General features: G+C 48.6%; 1 protein-coding gene across 1 annotated transcript in view; it reads left to right on the forward strand.

The window, feature by feature from the left end:
• The window catches only part of ASNS (asparagine synthetase (glutamine-hydrolyzing)), a 299,686-nt gene that overhangs the window by 145,153 nt on the left and 135,931 nt on the right, over positions 1-18,602 (forward strand). The window contains exons 8-9 of the mRNA XM_069648540.1: positions 8,526-8,632; positions 13,482-13,582. Of these exons, the coding sequence (XP_069504641.1) occupies positions 8,526-8,632; positions 13,482-13,582 (208 nt within the window). The remainder of the gene's footprint in view (positions 1-8,525; positions 8,633-13,481; positions 13,583-18,602) is intronic.

The raw sequence follows: 18,602 nt of genomic DNA on the forward strand, positions 1-18,602 counted from the left end.
CATCTTGGATTTTCTAAGCCCACAGCACCAAATGTTGTAGCATGATAATTCGAACATGGGTCAAGACACCCAACAAGTCTCATTCACCTAGATTAGGGACCTTGGACAGAACTGCTATGCTGATTAGACTACATGGAGGGGTGGACAGCGGTGCCATTTTTGGCTCATTTGCCAACCTCACCCAAACACCTCCCTCCAGAACCTACAACAATGCCCCACACTGCCACATGGAACCGGGTGCTTTTTATAGGGTGGTCTGCCCTCCACCTGAATGGTGCTTAGGGACATTGGGCTTCATTCTAACCTTGCTGGTCCGGAAACAACAGTGTTGTTAAGCTTACCGGCACCGTTGTTTCCAGACTGGCAAAGTACAACTCTGGCGGGTGGGTGCCCTCCCGCCCGACAGGTTTGACCTGCCGGGCGGACTGGCACCCGCCCACAGAGTTTCACGGAAGCACAAGCACCGTTATTTCCGGTGCCAGTGTTTCCGTGGTCCCCATTGCCATAGAGTCCTATGGGACTCTATTGCAATGAGAAACAACATTTCGAGGGGATTGGGTCCTCCGACGTATTCCATATCTATGACATGTAATCACCACAGCTGTGCTGCTTCGGAAACTTTTTTCTGCGTCCTGCGTCGATGACCTCTTCCGACGTCCGACGTCATCCGATGTGATAAGTAGGACGCACGACGCCCGTAGCCTCAGTTCCGTTTTTTCCACGAACGTGTTGCTTCGTGAATCTCGGTTAACGCCTCGACTCTTTGGAGTTCTGTTCTTCTTGGTTCTTCGAACCTGTTTGTTTTTGTGAAAATCCTTCGTGTGAAGATGTCTTCTACTTCGTCTTCGATCCCGCGTCCGGGCTTCAAGAAGTGCGGGGAGTGTGGGTCCAAGATGTCGGTGACGGACTCGCACGACGCCTGCCTCTGGTGCCTCGGGGAGGCCCACGACACGGATGACTGTATCGACTGCCAGTCGCTCACGTCCAAAGCCTTACGCGAACGTAAGAAGAAGTTGTTGGTAGGTCGGGTGTCCAAGCCCCGGAAGTCGAAGTCTGCGGGGCTTTCGACGGATGATTCGAGAGGTGACTCTCCGTGTCATCGTCGGAAGTCTCGTGGGTCTCCTTCTAGGAGTCGGTCTCGCCACTCCTCAGCCTCTTCGAGGCATTCTCGGAAGCGCCGACACCGGTCGTCTTCCAGGTCCTCTTCGGAGGACTCTGCCCGGCACGTCGCTTACCCCACCAGCCGTGCGACGCCGGAGGAATGGGCTTCCGTCAGGAAGAAAATGCTGGCGATTCTCGAGTCGCAGGGTACTAAGCTGTCCACGCCCCCGAGTGGGGTCGGTCGTGAGAGGTCGAGAGACACCGCTCGCAAGAGTGGTCGGCACGAGTCACGGGAGAGGTCCCGTTCGGACAAGGAGACTCGTTCTCGACGTACCCGTTCCAGGTCCTGGTCCTCGACGCGTTCGAGACCGTGTGCACCTGTGAGGTCTTCGAGGAAGACATCGACGTCTGAGGCATCGAGGACGTCAACAGGCTTTCTCGAGGCTCCGGCTCCGAGGAAGTTGTCGAAGCCGTTGATGCTCAGGTCGTCGAAGGACACGCTCGGGGCTCCGGCTTTGAGGGCTGTGTCGACGCCGACGATGCTGGCGGCGCTGCATCTGACGTGGACGCCGATTTCCTCGACGTCGACGCCGATCCTCTCGGCGCCGATACCTGTTCTCTCGACGCCATCAACGCCTTTCGTGTCGAGGTACCCTGTGGCACCGGGGAACCCCCTAGGAAGGCTCTGGTTAAGAGCAAGCACTCTCGGGTGCCTTCTTTTCGCCACCTGGAATATATTTCAGAGGCGGATGAGGATTCTGATGGCCTGGTTCCTAGTCAGGTTCCAGATGAAATTGTCTCGGGCCATAGTCAGTTTGACGATTTGAGGCAGTCACTGCATGATGCCAGTGGACTGGACACCTCTCCGGAGGTGGAGTTTTGTAGGCCTGAGCCTGGCTCTCATGCCGATTCCTCGTACCGGCGCCTTATGGCTAGGGTTTCTGAGTACTTGGGATGGTCTGCTCCCCCAGGGGAGTTTGTGCAGGATGATCTAACGGACATCCTTGATGTTGGTCCCCCAACTGACCCGGTACTGCCGTTCCATATGGCTTTACAGAGAAGGGTGGTGGCGGCTTGGACTGCTCCGGAGAGTCTCCCGGCGGTGGGCAGATCCTTGTCGCGAAAATACCGTCCAGCCAGTAGCGACCCCTGCTACTTGACCAGGCATCCCACTCCGGAGAGTTTGGTGGTGCAGGCGGCCACAGCCCCGGCAAAGCAGGCGTCGTACCTACCATCCCTCCTGATAGGGACGACAAACGTTTTGATGGCTGGGAGAAGAAAGTGTTTTCTTCTGGTGGTATGGCGCTTCAGGCTGCCAACTCCATTTGTGCCCTGTCTCGTTTCACTCACACTCTGTGGAACTGTGTTGCGTTAGCGGCTGAACATATTCCCGAAGGGGACGAACGGGATGGTTTCCTTGCTATGGTCCAGGATGGTAAGGATGCCATGTGTGAGTCCGTTCAGTCGGGTTTGGACTTAGCTGAATGCGTCAATAGGTCCATGGCAGCGAGCACCGTGATACGCAGGTTTGCGTGGTTGCGGAAGTCGGGGTTTGCTCCTGATGTGCAGTCCCGGCTCCTCAACATGCCCTTTGACGGTGAACACCTTTTTGGCAGCAAGGCTGACGAGAGCCTTGAGAGGTTGCAGACCTCAAAAGCTGCAGCGAAGTCGTTGGGCGCTGCAGTTCGCCAACCTCTGCCTTTTCGTCCTAGGGGACAGCAGTGGAGGGGTGGTTCCTTTCGCTATTACGCGTCCTTCAGTAAAGCGAGAGGAGCTGGCAGTCAAAGAGGCCAACGCAGGGGTACCAGAGGTGGACGACAGGGTACCCGTGGTGCCAAGGCCGCTCGGGCAGTTGCCTCTTTGCCCTCAGGTAACGCCGCAGCCGCTCCCACTCAGTCATAAGGCCATGTGCCATGTTTCGCCGGTTGGGGGAAGGCTGGTGCAGCATTTTGTAGAGTGGCAAGCCATTACTTCAGATTTGTGGGCTCTGGAGATCATAACCCACGGCTACTGTCTTCCCTTTCGGCACAGGCCTCGCGACAATCCACCAGGGAACCTCTCTTTGCAGAGTCCGGATCCGCTCCTTGCGCAGGAAATTCAAGCCCTGCTGGAGAAAGGCGCCATAGAACTGGTGCCTGTAGCGGAGAGGAACAAGGGATGGTATTCCCCTTATTTTTTGATTTAGAAGAAAGACGGGGGATTGAGACCCATCATGGACTTGCCTGGTTTGAACAAACTCCTCAGGAAGGACAAGTTCAAGATGGTTACTCTCTCTCAAGTCCTCCAGGCCCTTCAGCTTCAGGACTGGTTGGTGTCACTCGAACTCAAGGATGCTTACTTCCATGTGCCGATCCATCCCAAGCACAAGAAGTACCTGAGGTTCGTGGTTGGCGACTCGCACTTTCAGTTTCGGGTCCTGCCGTTCGGATTGACCTCCGCCCCGAGGGTTTTCACCAAGCTCATGGTGGTGGTGACAGCGCATCTCAGGCAAGGGGGGATTCACGTCTACCCCTACCTGGATGATTGGTTGATCGGGGGAGCTCTCCCGAGCAAGTCCTGGATCATCTGTCCGTCACCTGCCACTCCCTTCACAGGCTGGGCTTCTCCCTCAATTTAAAGAAGTCCCATTTCACGCCAACACAGCGGCTCCAGTACATCGGAGCAGTGCTCGACACTTCCCTGGGGCAGTGTTTTCCTCCCCAGGTGAGGGCTCTTCACATTCAGCAGATGGTGCACAAGTTTCAGCATGCCCAGACGCTCCCAGCGTTCGAGTTCTTGAGGTTGCTTGGCCTCATGGCATCCTGCATTCTTCTGGTGCCAGAGGCTCGCCCGCGGATGAGATCTTTGCAGTGGGCACTCAAGACGCAATGGTCGCAGTGCTCCGGCAGGATGTCAGACCCAGTTCAGGTGCCGCCCTCGGTCGCCCAGGACCTTCTGTGGTGGGCCGTCGAAGGCAACTTGATGAAGGGGGCTCCATTTTGGCTTCCCTGGCCGGAGGTGACGATCGTGACGGATGCATCCCTCACGGGATGGGGAGCTCATGCCAACGGGCTGACAGTCAGCGGTCGTTGGTCTCCGTCGGAGTCCAGACTCCATATGAATCTGTTGGAGCTGAGGGCCGTCAGGCTAGCCCTGAAGGCTTTTCTGCCAACTGTGCGAGGAAAGAGTGTCCTGATCCTGACGGACAACACAGTGGCCATGCACTACCTCAACAAAAAGGGGGGGGCAGGGTCACTTCCTCTGTGCAGGGAGGCGATGCAGCTCGAGTTCTGGGCCATCCAGCAGGAAGTTTCGATCTCGGCAGTTCATCTGGCCGGAGACGAAAACGTGACGGCGGACGCTCTGAGCAGGCAGAGCACGATCTCTCACGAGTGGGAGTTGGCTCAGGAGATTCTCCTGGAGATCTTTGCCCTTTGGGGGACCCCTCAAGTGGATCTCTTCGCCTCCAGTGTCAACCGGAAGTGCGAAAGGTTTTGCTCGCGGGAATTTCCTCCAAAAGGAGCCTTAGGAGACGCGTTTGTGGGGGAGTGGTCATTCCCGCTGCTGTACGCGTTTCCTCCAGTCCCCGTCATCCCGCAAGTGCTGCGGAGGTTACGGAAGTTCGGTTCCTGGATGATCCTCATTGCTCCGGCGTGGGCTCGGAGGACGTGGTACCCGGACCTTCTCGACTTGTCCATCTGCCCTCCACGTCGTCTTCCCTACCGAGACGATCTGCTCTCACGGGAGGGGGGTCAGGTTCTCCATCCAGAGGTCAGATCCCTCAACCTTCACGCTTGGCTTCTGAAAGGTTGAGATATAAGGATTGGGACCTCCCTGAAGACGTGATGGAGGTGTTGCTTTCGGCCCGAAGGCCAGCAACAAAGTCTCTGTACCGTTGACGTTGGCGTAAGTTCTGCGACTGGTGCAGAGTTCAGAATGTGGATCCTTTTGCATGTGACATCCCCATGGTTCTGTCCTTTTTACTTTCTTTGGCCACAGGGGCTTGCAAGTGGGTACCAATAAAGGTTACCTGGCGGCGCTGTCCATCTTTAAGCGCTCGTCTGAAGAGTGTTCTTACTTTAAAATCCCTTTAATTTCAAAGTTTCTGAAAGGGCTCACTAATGTGTTCCCTCCGTCACCTTTCCTGGGGCCCGGTTGGGATTTAAACCTTGTTCTTAAGTTTCTTATGGGTGCTCCGTTTGAGCCTTTACATTCTTGCCCTTTGAGGCTGTTAACTCTGAAAACTGTGTTTTTAGTTGCGGTTACTTCCGCTCGTAGAGTGAGTGAGTTACAGGCACTTTCAGTTAAGCCACCCTTCACTGTATTTCACAAGGACAGGGTTGTCCTTAGAGTTCGTCCTTCTTTTCTTCCGAAGGTAGTGACGGAATTTCATATGGCCCAGAAGGTTGCTCTTCCGGCATTCTATCCTCCTCCGCATCCTGGTAAGGAAGAGGAGAGGCTCCATAGGCTTGATCCTAGGAGAGCTTTAAGCTTTTATGTTTCACGCATGTCCCGGGTCAGAGTGGATGATCAACTCTTTATTGGTTACGCTGGAAAGCGTTTGGGGCAAGCTGTGACGAAACAGACTTTGTCTCGCTGGATTATTTTGGCCATCTCGGAGTGTTACCGCTTGGCGGATAAGGACCCACCGGCTGGCTTGCGGGCCCATTCTACCAGGGGTATGGCTGCATCTACTGCCCTGCAGAGGGGTGTTCCTATTCGCAACATCTGTGATGCAGCCACCTGGGCTTCAGTACATACATTTGTACGTCACTATTCCCTCGATTCCATACGAGGACAGGATCTAGCCTTTGGCAAGGCGGTCCTTTGCTCTGCTATTTGATTGGCTATTCTAAATTTTGATTCTAAATTCTTTCCCTCCTCCTTGCTCTGGTACTGCTTTGGGAGTCTGTCATAGATATGGAATACGTCGGAGGACCCAATCCCCTCGAAGAACAAGTTACTTTCTTACCTGGTAACGTTCTATCGATGGGATGTCCGACGACGTATTCCATATCGCTGCCGCCCTGCCTTCCCCGCTGCAGAATTTCTTTTGCGATTGCAGCTTACGTTCCGCAAGGCTTTGTGTCTGACTGGCAGTTGACTAATGTCAGACGTTCTGGGGGAAAAAACTACAACTGAGGCTACGTCGTCGTGCGTCCTACTTCTCACATCGGATGACGTCGGACGTCGGAAGAGGTCCTCGACGATGGTGCATCGACGTCATCGACGCAGGACGCAGACGCAGAAAAAAGTTTCCGAAGCAGCACAGCTGTGGTGATTACATGTCATAGATATGGAATACGTCGTCGGACCATCCCATCGAAAGAACGTTACCAGGTAAGAAAGTAACTTGTTCTTTACCAGCGCTTGAGTTGCTGGCCGCTGGGATTGTAATACCCAGGCGTTACCGGCAAGTCAGGCACCAGTAACTGTTTACGGGTCTGGCAGCTACCTGCCGGTTTTACCGGCACAGTTACCGCCAGACCCACAATGAGACTTTACCTGGTCTGTGTGGTCTGAACTGCCTTTTGATTGGATACTTTTTTGAGGTTCACGTAGGCTGCAAATAGACAGGTCTAAGCGTACTCTGAGGCCTGCTGTCATTTTGGATTTTAGAACTGCCTGGAGCATTTATGTCCATTTCCTCCTGGGACATCTGCTCCTCTTGTTGGCTTCATCCTGGGCTGCTCTGCTGTCATTGTCATAGCATGTGGATTCAGAGTCCAGAAACACTCCGCTAAGCATGTGAAGCTTCGGGGCTTGTAAAATCTTCTAGCCCACTCAAATAGGCAAGGAGATTTTATGAAGGACGAGTAGCATTTGCATGGTACTTCATCTTTCTGAAATGATTTTGCCATTTACTGCAAACAGCCTTCGTTTGTAGTACATGGGAAATGTAAATGTTACTTTGCATGGTTGGCCTTGAGTGGCAGCATTGCATCAAAGTGTGCTTATGGTGACATGCACCATTTTACTGAAAGCACTGGTACATTTTGTATCACCTGTCACCATAGAGCAATTGTATTTCTCTTGGGTCTAGTATGTAAGTTATGGAACTTGACCTGCAGGTCAAGTGGGAGTTTTAAGAATTTGCAAGGCCCTGGCTTTCTGATGTGTTCCTTTTTCACACTTTGTTACTTCAGTGACATTTACTGAAGCGGGCGTGGTTGTTTTCACTTTTCTTTGCCTGCAACCAACTTTGTATCCATAAGTTCCCCTGGGCATCATAAGCATGCCTCATTATAGAACATGTTTCCCTCAGCACTGATGCTGAAGAAAGAAACCTATTTCCTCGCTAGCATGTGGTATAGCTTTGTTTTATGTCAATTGGAGCCCATTATTTCCTACTTTGGGTGATGGGGTCTAGCTATGGAGCTGCACTGGCTCTCTCTGTAAGTGGTTGACCTTAGGGAAAGGAGTATCTTTGATGGATTTTGACTCTTCTTGTCTTCCCTTCTTGGCCATTGGTGTCTCTTGGGGCTGTACTGTATGTTACACGGCCACGATCCGAGCTGATGTGGGGTAAGCGCCGTTTAGACTACTCCTTGGTGCCTGTCAGGGTGGTCGCACTGTCACTGCTCCTATGACTTCCCCCTTTGAAGTTAAAGCTGCCATTCGTGGCAGTCGGTTTGTGAGTGTCCTCTTGGTTGTCATGAGTGTCTGTAGGGGTGGCAGAGACCTAACCTCCACTGTAACCTGCCCCCTGCATTAGTGGGGGGACCAAGTTGGGGAGGTCTTTGGATCCCCTGTATACCACCTCTGCATCCACTAGTTTGGGGTGACCTGCAACCCCACTGTCGGTCCCCAAGGTTAGGCAGTGGACTTCATCACATCACCTAGAGAAGGATTAGAGAAGCATGTTGTGGGGTGCATGGTAGATCCTTATTTGAAACAGATTTGTATATTACAATTATCCAGAGAGGTGAAACAGATAAGGTCCTACTGAGTTGTTTCTATGGACACAAGAATAACAATATTAATATCAGGCTTTTATATAGCACTTTGTTTTGAATTAATTTCTCTTCTCAACTCTGTAATCATAACTGTTATTCTTAGCCACTCTATTAGTAATAAATGCATAGATTTTGGAAGGATGAAGTGCTGTATCGTCCCAACTGGGATGCAAAGTGAAGACTGGTCCCATGTGAGAGGCAAGTGCTTCTCTCATAAATTATCAACCCAGCAATGTCTTGAACACATGTTTTCTAACGGAGGATAGCACAGTGGCAATTTGCTGGTCTTGGAAGCAAGACCACGCAGAATAACAGAGGTTCGAATCTCGGATCCGCAGTTAGAAACCGAATTCAGGTATGGTATTAGGCGCGTTATAAAAGAAACCATCAAATAAATAAATAAATAAAGAGAAGGAATTGTGTATTTGAGTTTACTTTACAATGGTTCATTATGATACTCCAATTAACACGTTCTGTTATGTTTTATAGGCATGTACCTTGTTTCCAAATACATACGCAAGAAAACAGACAGTGTGGTTATTTTCTCAGGCGAAGGCTCCGATGAACTGACCGAAGGATACATTTATTTCCATAAGGTAAACACTTCAGATGAAAGCATGAAGAATATCCTTCCAAAGCACATGTAGTGTGCTTATGATGTGAAAATCAGTGGTGTGCATGTAAACATCTAGATTTCTAAAAATACAAGAGGTTTATAACAACATTAAATAAGCTGTATTATGCCTTGCCATGTGATTACAATATTCTCAATGCTGCCAACTGTAGCACAGGCTGGCAGTTGCATATAAAGAAATATACATGGATACCTCTCAACTGAATAGATATATTCACCAAGTGGTTTCAAGCGACATAAGAAAGACAATTTGAGTGAAGCTCGAGTTCTGTATGGTACCCACCTTTAATTTTAGTTGTCTATGCCCCACATCCCGTTTCTACCAAATGTATTTCCTTATGCATGCCCTGAAGAGGTTAGATAGCGGAGGCAGGATTTCAGCAAGTCCCACATTAAGAAGTCCATACTGCAAACAAGAAAGTAAATACCTGACCTCCTGCCCCACCTCCCTTGCATACTTCCCTCTCACTGCCCAGCATCTAAATAGCAGACACGGCTTTCTGCCAACCTCCCCAACCTCACTCATGTGTTTTCCTGTCCTTCCCTCCCCCAACTGGAACAGATATTGTATTCCTAGCGTTCTGCCACCCTCTCATACTTCTCGCATGCGCCTTCTTGTCCCTCTTCATCCCAAAAAACAAATATGAATACCTGAAATCCGTCCCCTCCCACGTCTGTCACGTGTCTTTGCGTCCCTCCACCAACCCAAAATAATATATCTGGTGTACTGCCACCCTCCCTCACTACCCTTTAGGATGCCTCTTCTTTTCCTCCTCCAAAAAAACAAATGTCTGCCAACCTGATTCACCTCCATCATTGTGCAGGGTGCCGCCCTCAGCACCTTCTAGTATAAAATACATAACCTGGCCTTCTGCCAGCCGACCCAACTTCCCCTCAGTCCAATACTCTTCTCCCTCCCAATGCATCTCCCTGTGAGCGAGGGAGCTGCATGTATGAGAAGATTATTGGAGCTGTGGCTACCATACTGAGAAAAACCGAGCAGCTCCCGTAGCACTGTCAGAAACACAGCTCCTGCTGTTACAGGGCAGCTGCGGATTGTTTAGATATCCTCCTCTGCTTTCCTCCACTTCCAGGAGACTCAGGGAAGCAGAGGAAAATGCTTTAGTTGCGTACCCTGACATCACCCCTCTCAAATATAAAAGCAATATTTCTCTGCCATGATGTCACAGCAAGAAAATGCAATGCAATAGCATTCTGAAATACGAATGGTTGCTAATGATTTGCACAATAAAGTCTGGAGATGTACAGTATGATATTGTTTTATTAGGGACAATCTAAACAGATTATTGTGGATGATGGGAAGATCACCTGCATTTCTCTTTGTTGCCTGAAGATGCCAGTGTTAATGCACTTTTGCAAGTATAGAGGCTTGACTTGCTGTGGGTTTCTCATTGGCATTGTTCATGCTTACCTCACAGGAAGGTGTATCAGCTTCTTTAACTATTTAATTTCTGGATGATTCAGCTGTGTGTTTTCTTGATACCAATCATCACATCATTAATAGAACTGTCCCTTTATAATTTCATTAGCGCCCTGAAGGGGGCTGCCAGCCAATAAGGAGGCTTGGAACACGGGCTGCACTGTATGGTACAAGCCCGCGTTCCGAGCTGCACCTCCTTTGCTTCCCCACTCTGCCTTCCCACTCACCTTAAAACCTGTGTAGCTTCTGACACGGGTGCTAATGGTGTCTTTTTTTCACACAAAAAAAGTACCGTTTCTGTGCAGCGCCGGGCCACGCAGTGTTGCTGTTCCTTAGTCTGTTTTCATGTTCTGACATTACAGTCATCAAGGACTGTGGCTTTCAGTAGCATGCTAATTATCATGACATAAGAAGAGAAAAGTAAAAGCAGTGCATGCTCGAAGCAGTATTGAATACGCATTTAATACATATGACAATTATTAGAATAAGAGTGCACAAATGGACCGCATTGATACAATGTGAAGGCATTAAGAAGTAGGAGTACAAGGAAGCCTTTTAGTAGAAGAAGAATTAATATCTTAATGGTTTTTAATATGCGCATTATATTTGTTAATACAATAAAAAAGAAGTGATATATTATTTTGGGGAAACATAATGAATTAAATTTGAATGAGAAACATTCAGCAGATGGCTCTATCACGGTGGACATATCTTCATTTGGTGAGAATCAAATAGACTGTGAGATGTAGAAGACTAGCTGTGAATCCTCCCTCTTTCTACCCACACCCTCCTTCGGTTATTGGTGGGGGAATGTATTCATTTATTTAATAGTTTTTTTTATAACGCGCCTAATAGCGTACCTGAGTTCGGTTTCTAAGCGTGGATCTGGGATTCAAACCTTTCTTTGATGTCCTGCCACTTTGTTTCTATTTTCTCCTTCTTTTAAAAGTCTATACATTACATTACACCCAAATAATTGTTAGAGATTGGATAGATAGAATAATTATTATATGTAAAGTTTTAAAGGGGGCTGAAAGACAGTAGTCTTATTTTGCAAGTGGTCTGTCTACAAATCATCAGCTATGAGACTGTTGTTATTTATAAAGTATCATTGCTATGTATCACTTTTGCACATACACAGTTGCACTTGGGGTTTGAACGCTTCAGACTCGAGCCAGGTATCAAGAATGATGCTGAGAATGTAATCTCTCTTAGTAATTAATCAATGTGGTCTGTCACTGGGCCGCTGATCCTGAACTGGCGAGGCCCCGAAAATAAAGAAGGGGTGGTTCCACAAGGGTGATTGGAGCTGGATATCCTGACGTCCGTGTAGGGTAGGGCACTGTCAGAATCCGTGCGGCTGCCCTGGATACACAAAGTTATATCACTGACCTCATCCAAGTCTAGTCAGATTGGTACTTTTTTTTTTTTTTTACAAGCTATTAAAATCACGGGTCATAATGACTCCTGTAACCATGAAAGGCACCTGTCATCGCATATATTGCCATTACCCCTTTTGGCCATTCACAGAGCACTCGGTCATTGATTCGGTGTGGCTGATAATGATTCATTTTCTAGAAATCAGGGTAGGGGAAGATGGCTGCCACTTAAAGTCAGAGGCTGCCGACCAGCTATGAGGTCCACCTGTCCTCACCACTGAATGAGCCTGGTTACACCTGGTGAACAGTCCTGATAATGTAGACTAGTGGTGCGCAACTCTGTCTGTCAAGCCTCTAACACCCTCCATGTTTCAGTATAAGCGACACGTATGTAAAGGATTCTCTATTTGGATCCATTGAATGAACACATATCTGCCAAATGTTTCTGTTGGAAATCCTCAAAAGAAAAAACGGTTTGAACCCTAAGGGTATGGATTTGGGCAGCCCTGATATTTTTTATGTGAATGTGCCAGTCTAAGAATGCTGGCTGCCATGTATGCCTGCGTAGGAAGGATAGTGATAATGCTGCCATCTTGTCTTTTCTGGCATGCAGCCTGCGTGTTTATGTGCCGCGAGTGTGAATTTTATAGCTGTTTGCAAGTGATTTCCCACACACCAAACACACTATTCATAACTTCGTTAGCCGCACCCACTCACCTTTCTGGTCGCCCATCTCTGCCGCGACACTGAAAGTGTCTTTTCACATCATGCTATGCCCTCACACCACAGTGCAACGTTTATTTCACCCAGTGTGTATTTTCTTCAGTGTAACTTCGCCGCCAGCCTAAGTCACTGTATTTCAACAGGCATCAGCATTCTCTGCTCTTGATCTATATGGTTATGTGACCAGGCTAACTGGGTGAAATTTAGATGAGATGCATGTGTTGAGCTGGGAGGATTGGTAGACCACACTCCGTGTATCCCTTGGATAGTTTTTGTGCTTGGAAACTATTGTCCTTGCACATTCTGGCAGTGTTACTTCGGTGAGAAATGAATACCAGAGGCACATAATAGTTAATCCAGTGAAGCCTGAGAAGGGCTGCAGAAGGAAGCGGAAGGTACTCAAGTCGCAGCCGAGTTCTGACAACTGGGGATGCTCAGTACCGTATTCGGCATGCAGAAAGAATCCCAGAAAGGAACATTGGTGCTACATGCTAAATGTCACCTAAACAGTAAAGAAAGGGATACGTGGAACACCTGAGTTAAGTCAGCCAATTCCTCTGCTCCCAAATTAAACAAAAGAAGGACTTGCCAAGCTGTTCCCAGTTGGCTTGAAGTGCACAGTCGTGCTACTTTTTGAGGCATGTATTTTCCCAGTTCACTCCGTTTGTGAAATAGTGCTTGGACGCTCCAATGAGCCACACTGAAATCAAAACCATCACTGCACTGCAGACTTTTCACCATGCATAGTCTCACTTCCTGAGATTCCAGGGAAGACACTCTTCTCAGAAAGTTTGTGCCAAACGCCAGATTTCCGCTGCCATAATTATTCATACCTAGCTTTATCAGCATCTGCCTGGATACTGGAAGCAGCTTGATGTTGCTATGGGCAGACTCGAATGGGCTGTTGAAAGTGCACCATCTACTGTGCATGGCATCTCCCTTGGACTCTATCTGCTGCCTAGGACATCATCAGCATTAACATTGTCTAAGAGAAAACAAAGCAGCAAGGAACCAATTGTAACCACCCAATTTCCATCAGAAATTAAAGTAAAATATTCCATATGGCAGGGAAGAGGGCGAGCAATTAGGCAGGGGTTGGATTTTGTTTAGATTTCAGTTCGAAATACTGTGTTATACATCTAAATTCAGAAATTGATGCATTTGTTTGTTCTATGTTGTTTTGCAGTGTCCTTACCAATGAGAGATCCCATGTATAGGATTAGGGACTTTTCTGCCGAGGTTAAAATTAAGTTACCTATCATTAATAGGCACCGTCACCTGAAGAAGCTGCCGACGAGAGTGAAAGGCTGCTGAAAGAACTCTACATGTTTGATGTACTTCGTGCGGATAGGACTACTTCAGCTCATGGGTAATCATATTAACACAAACTATGTGCATGCCACCATTTAACGGCACTGGTGCTGTTTGTGATATAGTCATCAGGAACTGGAGTTTGTGTTATATAATGCAATGTATTGTTACATCTAATCACCTGTATTATTGGCACCCTGTTATCCACATGGAAATTGTTCTCCTAGCTAATGGTCGATCGATGAGCTGTCAGCATGATGAATATATTCCAACATTGGTGGACTAGATTATAAGGGGCATGCCGTGTATTCCAATACATCTTCCATGTATTGCAAGACGGGCCTCATCACGAGTTTGGCGGTAACCCTTAAATGCGGCAGTAACGCTATTACCTCCACATTTAAGGGTCTGCCAAATCACAGGCTTGGCAGATTTACCCCCAGCTCTGAGCTGGGGGCAAATCCGCCGCAATGTTGCTGATTTTTGGCGCTATTACTGCTGGTGGAAAAATCCCCAATGGGCCCAATGAGGAATGGGGACTTACCGTTCTGCCAAATCCATGACCTGGCGCTAATAGCACCAGGGGGGTTTGGCGGTAGGGTAATACCGCTGGGGTTAGCGCCCAACTCGTGATGAGGCCCATGCCACCTGCTATTGGTAACCTAGTTAGCAAACCCTTTTCAGGAGCCCTACTGTGATTGTTGAGGAGGATGGGCAGAATTGTTTAGTCAGTGCAGTCAGTGTGGAAGTTGGGATTGTGTGTTGGGGGCAGAACATGAAGTTGGAAAAGCTGGGATGGAGTGTGAGTGTGATGAGGGAAGCAAGTGTGAGAGTGTACTTCAAAGGATGTGTATGACTCCTAGCTCCATTTTCTCTGATGGTGTGGTTAAATGTCCCCGATGCAGAAGCTTTGGCCTAAATGCATCGTAGACAAGTTCTACAGCTGAACTAAAAGCAGATGTAAGAGCCTAACTGCAGAAGTCCCTGAAAGGATGAGTGTTGTTTCCACCTTCACCCACCATGCAAGAGGTTAATGAGAACCCTTTCCCTGGCTGAAGGATATGCCTGCTACCTGTAACGTTACAAAGTCAGATTTCTTTCCATGCTAGTTAAGGGTTTCCTTGCCAGAGTAATATTACTCTGGACCAAGTTGTTCTATATCGGTGCCAGTAACGGCAGGCTACTATGGGTGGGGTGTTAGGTGGGTGGGGGTCACCACCAACCGCGTGAGCGGCAGGCCGCCACTTCGCCTTAGTGATGGACAAACCTTGCAGCAAATAATAGGAGCCGGTATGGCATCGGAGGACTGGCCCCACCGGCTCTCATTATTAAGCCATCGGCGCAGACACGCTGCCTGACAGGAGAATAGCCTCTCCTGTCAGTCAGCATGTTCACTTGTGGAGACCTGCAACGTGAGCCTGCTGTCTCACCGTCTGTTATTTTCCTTCTTTCACCACAATAAACTTCCTTGTTCGTTTTTAGGGGTTCCCTTAGCGGTTCTCTGGTCCTGGTGCAGTTTTAGACCACATGGTTCACTCATTACAAGTCAAGGAACCAGGAAACTAGCATTTGCTTTCAATAGTTCTGGATTCACCACATTTTAGTTTTCTGGTCTAGGCGCGGTTTCAGACCACACAGTCCACCCAACTACAGGTCATGCAACCAGGTTTCTTTCAAAGTTCAATAGCGTGATGAACAGGTAGTTTCTTAAGCCGCCACAGCTTCACCACTTTATAACATCTGTTGTTGCTTAATCTGGATTTAGCTTTACTTAAAGTTCCTTGCACTCAGATAAGTAGTTCAGTTTACCAAAGATGTTGCTTTCACTTTTAAGTGTGACTTTCCCTTAACAAGGTATACCTTTGCTTGTTTCTATCACTTCGGTATTCAATAAGGGTTACTGTTGCTTAAATAAATGCCTTCATTCACAGTTCAGTATTCAATAGAACTATCTTGCGTAAATTTCATTTGTATCATTCAGTTTGCTATTCAACAGAAGTAACTTGGATTTCATTCAGTTTGATATTCAATAGAAGCACCTTGGGTTACTTTCTTTTATTTCATTCATTTTGTTATGCATACGTTGTAAGTTCATTTGATTCCATATCATGTTACTGCGTTCACAGGTTTTCAGAGCTCTCTGGTGAGTAAAGTGTCCCAGACACTAACCCGGGCCTTGACGCTCCTCCACGCGGCTTCTCCCCTTCTGCAGGAAAGCCTGCTTGCCGGTTGCTCCTCGCAGGACTCTCCGGCGATCGTGCTGAACCTTGCTGACGCTGTCTGACAGCTCCAGCTGTTCACCTTTTCTCCAGGGGCTTCTCGGACCTGCACTATTCCTCCAGCAGGCTCTCCAGAGGTTCAGTAGGCATTCCAACATCTTGGCTTCTCCTGTTCCCGCATGGCTCCTTCTTCCACTGCTTTCCTCTTCCGACGCACTCCTTGCAGCTTCATGGTGCCACCTTGTATACACCAGTGGTCTAATAATTGACTGCAGGTGTGTTCCATCAAGTACTGTTGCCTGACTCTCATTAGTAGTACATGCCTGATCTTCATGCATCATCTTCGTCCCAGTACCAAAAGGCTGAGAGGAGGTAATATTTGCTACTCTCAGTACTTGAATGTATTTTAAAGGGGGGATGCCGTGAAACACTTTTCTAATGGCCCATAAAGGTCAGGGTGAGGTTAGATCGGTTGATCGGATATCATGAGGATAAGGAGATACCATGATTTGTTACAAAGTATCTTATCCCAAATCTTTCTCTTCCTCTGTCTTACGTGATCTGGTTTGATAATGTAATTTACCCTCCTCAGTAACCAGGGGACAAGATGAACAATATCCCATAACCACTTATGGGATACAGGTGTGTTTCTGAAAGGAGGATGGAGAATACTGTGTCTTACCCATGGGTCCCTCACTTCAATCCCTAAAGACCCTCCACCCAGATGATCCTCCCTCACTTGTTGGCCCCCTGGGGCAGAATCCAAAAGAAATGGCCTTTCCCTGGCCACCTGCATAGAGGATTTGAAGGGAATAGAAGTGAGAAGACCCTCGGGTTTCTCACACAGTACAGTCATTGAGTGTTGCCCAAAGTCATTAACTGTATCCACCCAACATATCACACTCTTGCCCCTATTTTCTTGAAGACATAACATTCTGCATCTGAAGCCTCCTAAGTTTAATAAATAGAACAAGTTGGTCCGCAGAGTTGAAGCAGTCTACGGCAGTCAACATTTTTTTCCTTTTGCCCAGTCTGTCTACAGTCCCTGTTGCTTGGAGGAGGAGCTGTTTAAAAGCCTCCAGCAACACGCACAGCGGTACGTGGAGTTGATCCGCAGAGTTGAAGCAGTCTACGGCAGTGAACATTGTTTTATCCTTTTGCCCAGTCTGTCTACAGTCCCTGTTGCTTGGAGGAGGAGCTGTTTAAAAGCCTCCCGCAACACGTGAAGCGGTATGCGGATTTGGTCCGCAGATTTGAAGCAGTCTACGGCAGTCCGCGGGAAGCCAGGGGAGACAAGGACCTGACGGAAGACCTGGGGGTGCCTCTCCCTTATAAAAAAAAAAGACAGACATGCCGAATAGCCGGCCCCTCCAGACCAGCCCAAGAGTCCATCGGGCCGAGTGCTGAGAAGCCAGTACGTGCGAGCAGACCATCCAAACAGGCAAGGTAAAGCCCGTGGACACTCGGCGCCAAGAAGGGAAGAAGTGACTGACCCCTTTTCGGCCTCCGCCAGTTTTCAACTTGCTCACCCTTCATCTGGGGCTACAGATGAAGACTTGGGGTGGAGTCAGACCCCAGGTCAAGACCCAGAGGTACGTGGCGAGGTGAACAAGGTGTTTTTGTATAACACCCCAGCCCCTGCAGCGCCTACCAGTCCCACACACCTACCTCCAAGGTTAACAGAAATAATCATTTCTGCCGGGCAGCATGACCTGAGCACTGGAATGTCTATGGTGACAGAAGGACGAGCAGAGACAATTTCAACCGGCCGACAAGCCTCCGCCACGGCGAGTGGGGAAACGGCGAGCGGTGTCGAAGGACGCCGCCCCTCCGACTCCAGCTGTTAGTCTGGAAAACAAATCCCTACCATCGTCTTGCACCCCCCCCCCAGGGCAACCATGCACCGATCTTAGACAATCTTAGACAATCTCCCAGGGGGGGGGGATGTGTGGATCCCTACACCCCCCTGCTCTCGTATCTCAGGCCCTATGTGCACTGTGTTACTCCTAACTTACTTCTAACAACATACCAACATACTCCTCTCTTACTACTGTGGACACAAATAACATAAGACACAAAGAAAACACATGAATCGATTCAATTATAACAATGGAATACTTTTATTTATGCACAGCAAAGCATAATTCAAACAATGCTAAAACTCTAGCCAATAGCGAATTGCCCCTTTTATGTTTCTGGTGCAAATCTACCATGCCATAACTATAAGCCTTTCAGGTTCCTAATGCAAGCCTGTGATGCAAGCCTGTGATTCTAATGCAGTCTAATTGCAAACATCAAACATCCAGCAATCATCTCCTTCATACAGAATCGAACCTCTCCAGTCCAATCCACACCAATCCACACCATGCTTCACACTCACTCTCTTAAAACAATCCCTGTCTGATCTCCCCTTTCCCAAATTCAAAGCACTTTGTGTGAGTGTCTGACCAACAACTAGATGGTGTCACATTTGAATCATGGGTGTAATTCTAGGGGGGTGGACAGGGATGCCCCCCCCACCTCCATGGCACCCCATTCTGTCCCCACTCATTTGGCTCGGGCACCTCCCCTTCAGATGCCATGTCCTTCCCAAACCCATCAGCAAAGCCACCCCACTGGTTGTAATCAATCAGTTTGTCTGGCCCATGAACCATACTTCCCATTTGCTTGTGCATCTCTCTGTCTCCTGCTCTGTCCTTGTCAGTCTCTCCTCTATGCACAACTCTGCAATCAGCCAGCCAGTGGCAGGCCCCAAGATCTGGTCACTCGAACTGCTTCTGCCAAGCTCTGCCAAGCCATCGGATTCTGCTGCACCAAGAGATCTCTCCCTCATTCTCGGGAATGCATCCATCCAAAACT

Source organism: Ambystoma mexicanum, chromosome 2q (assembly GCF_040938575.1).
Source record: "Ambystoma mexicanum isolate Mex_15411 chromosome 2q, UKY_AmexF1_1, whole genome shotgun sequence".
NCBI classification, from domain to species: Eukaryota; Metazoa; Chordata; class Amphibia; order Caudata; family Ambystomatidae; genus Ambystoma; species Ambystoma mexicanum.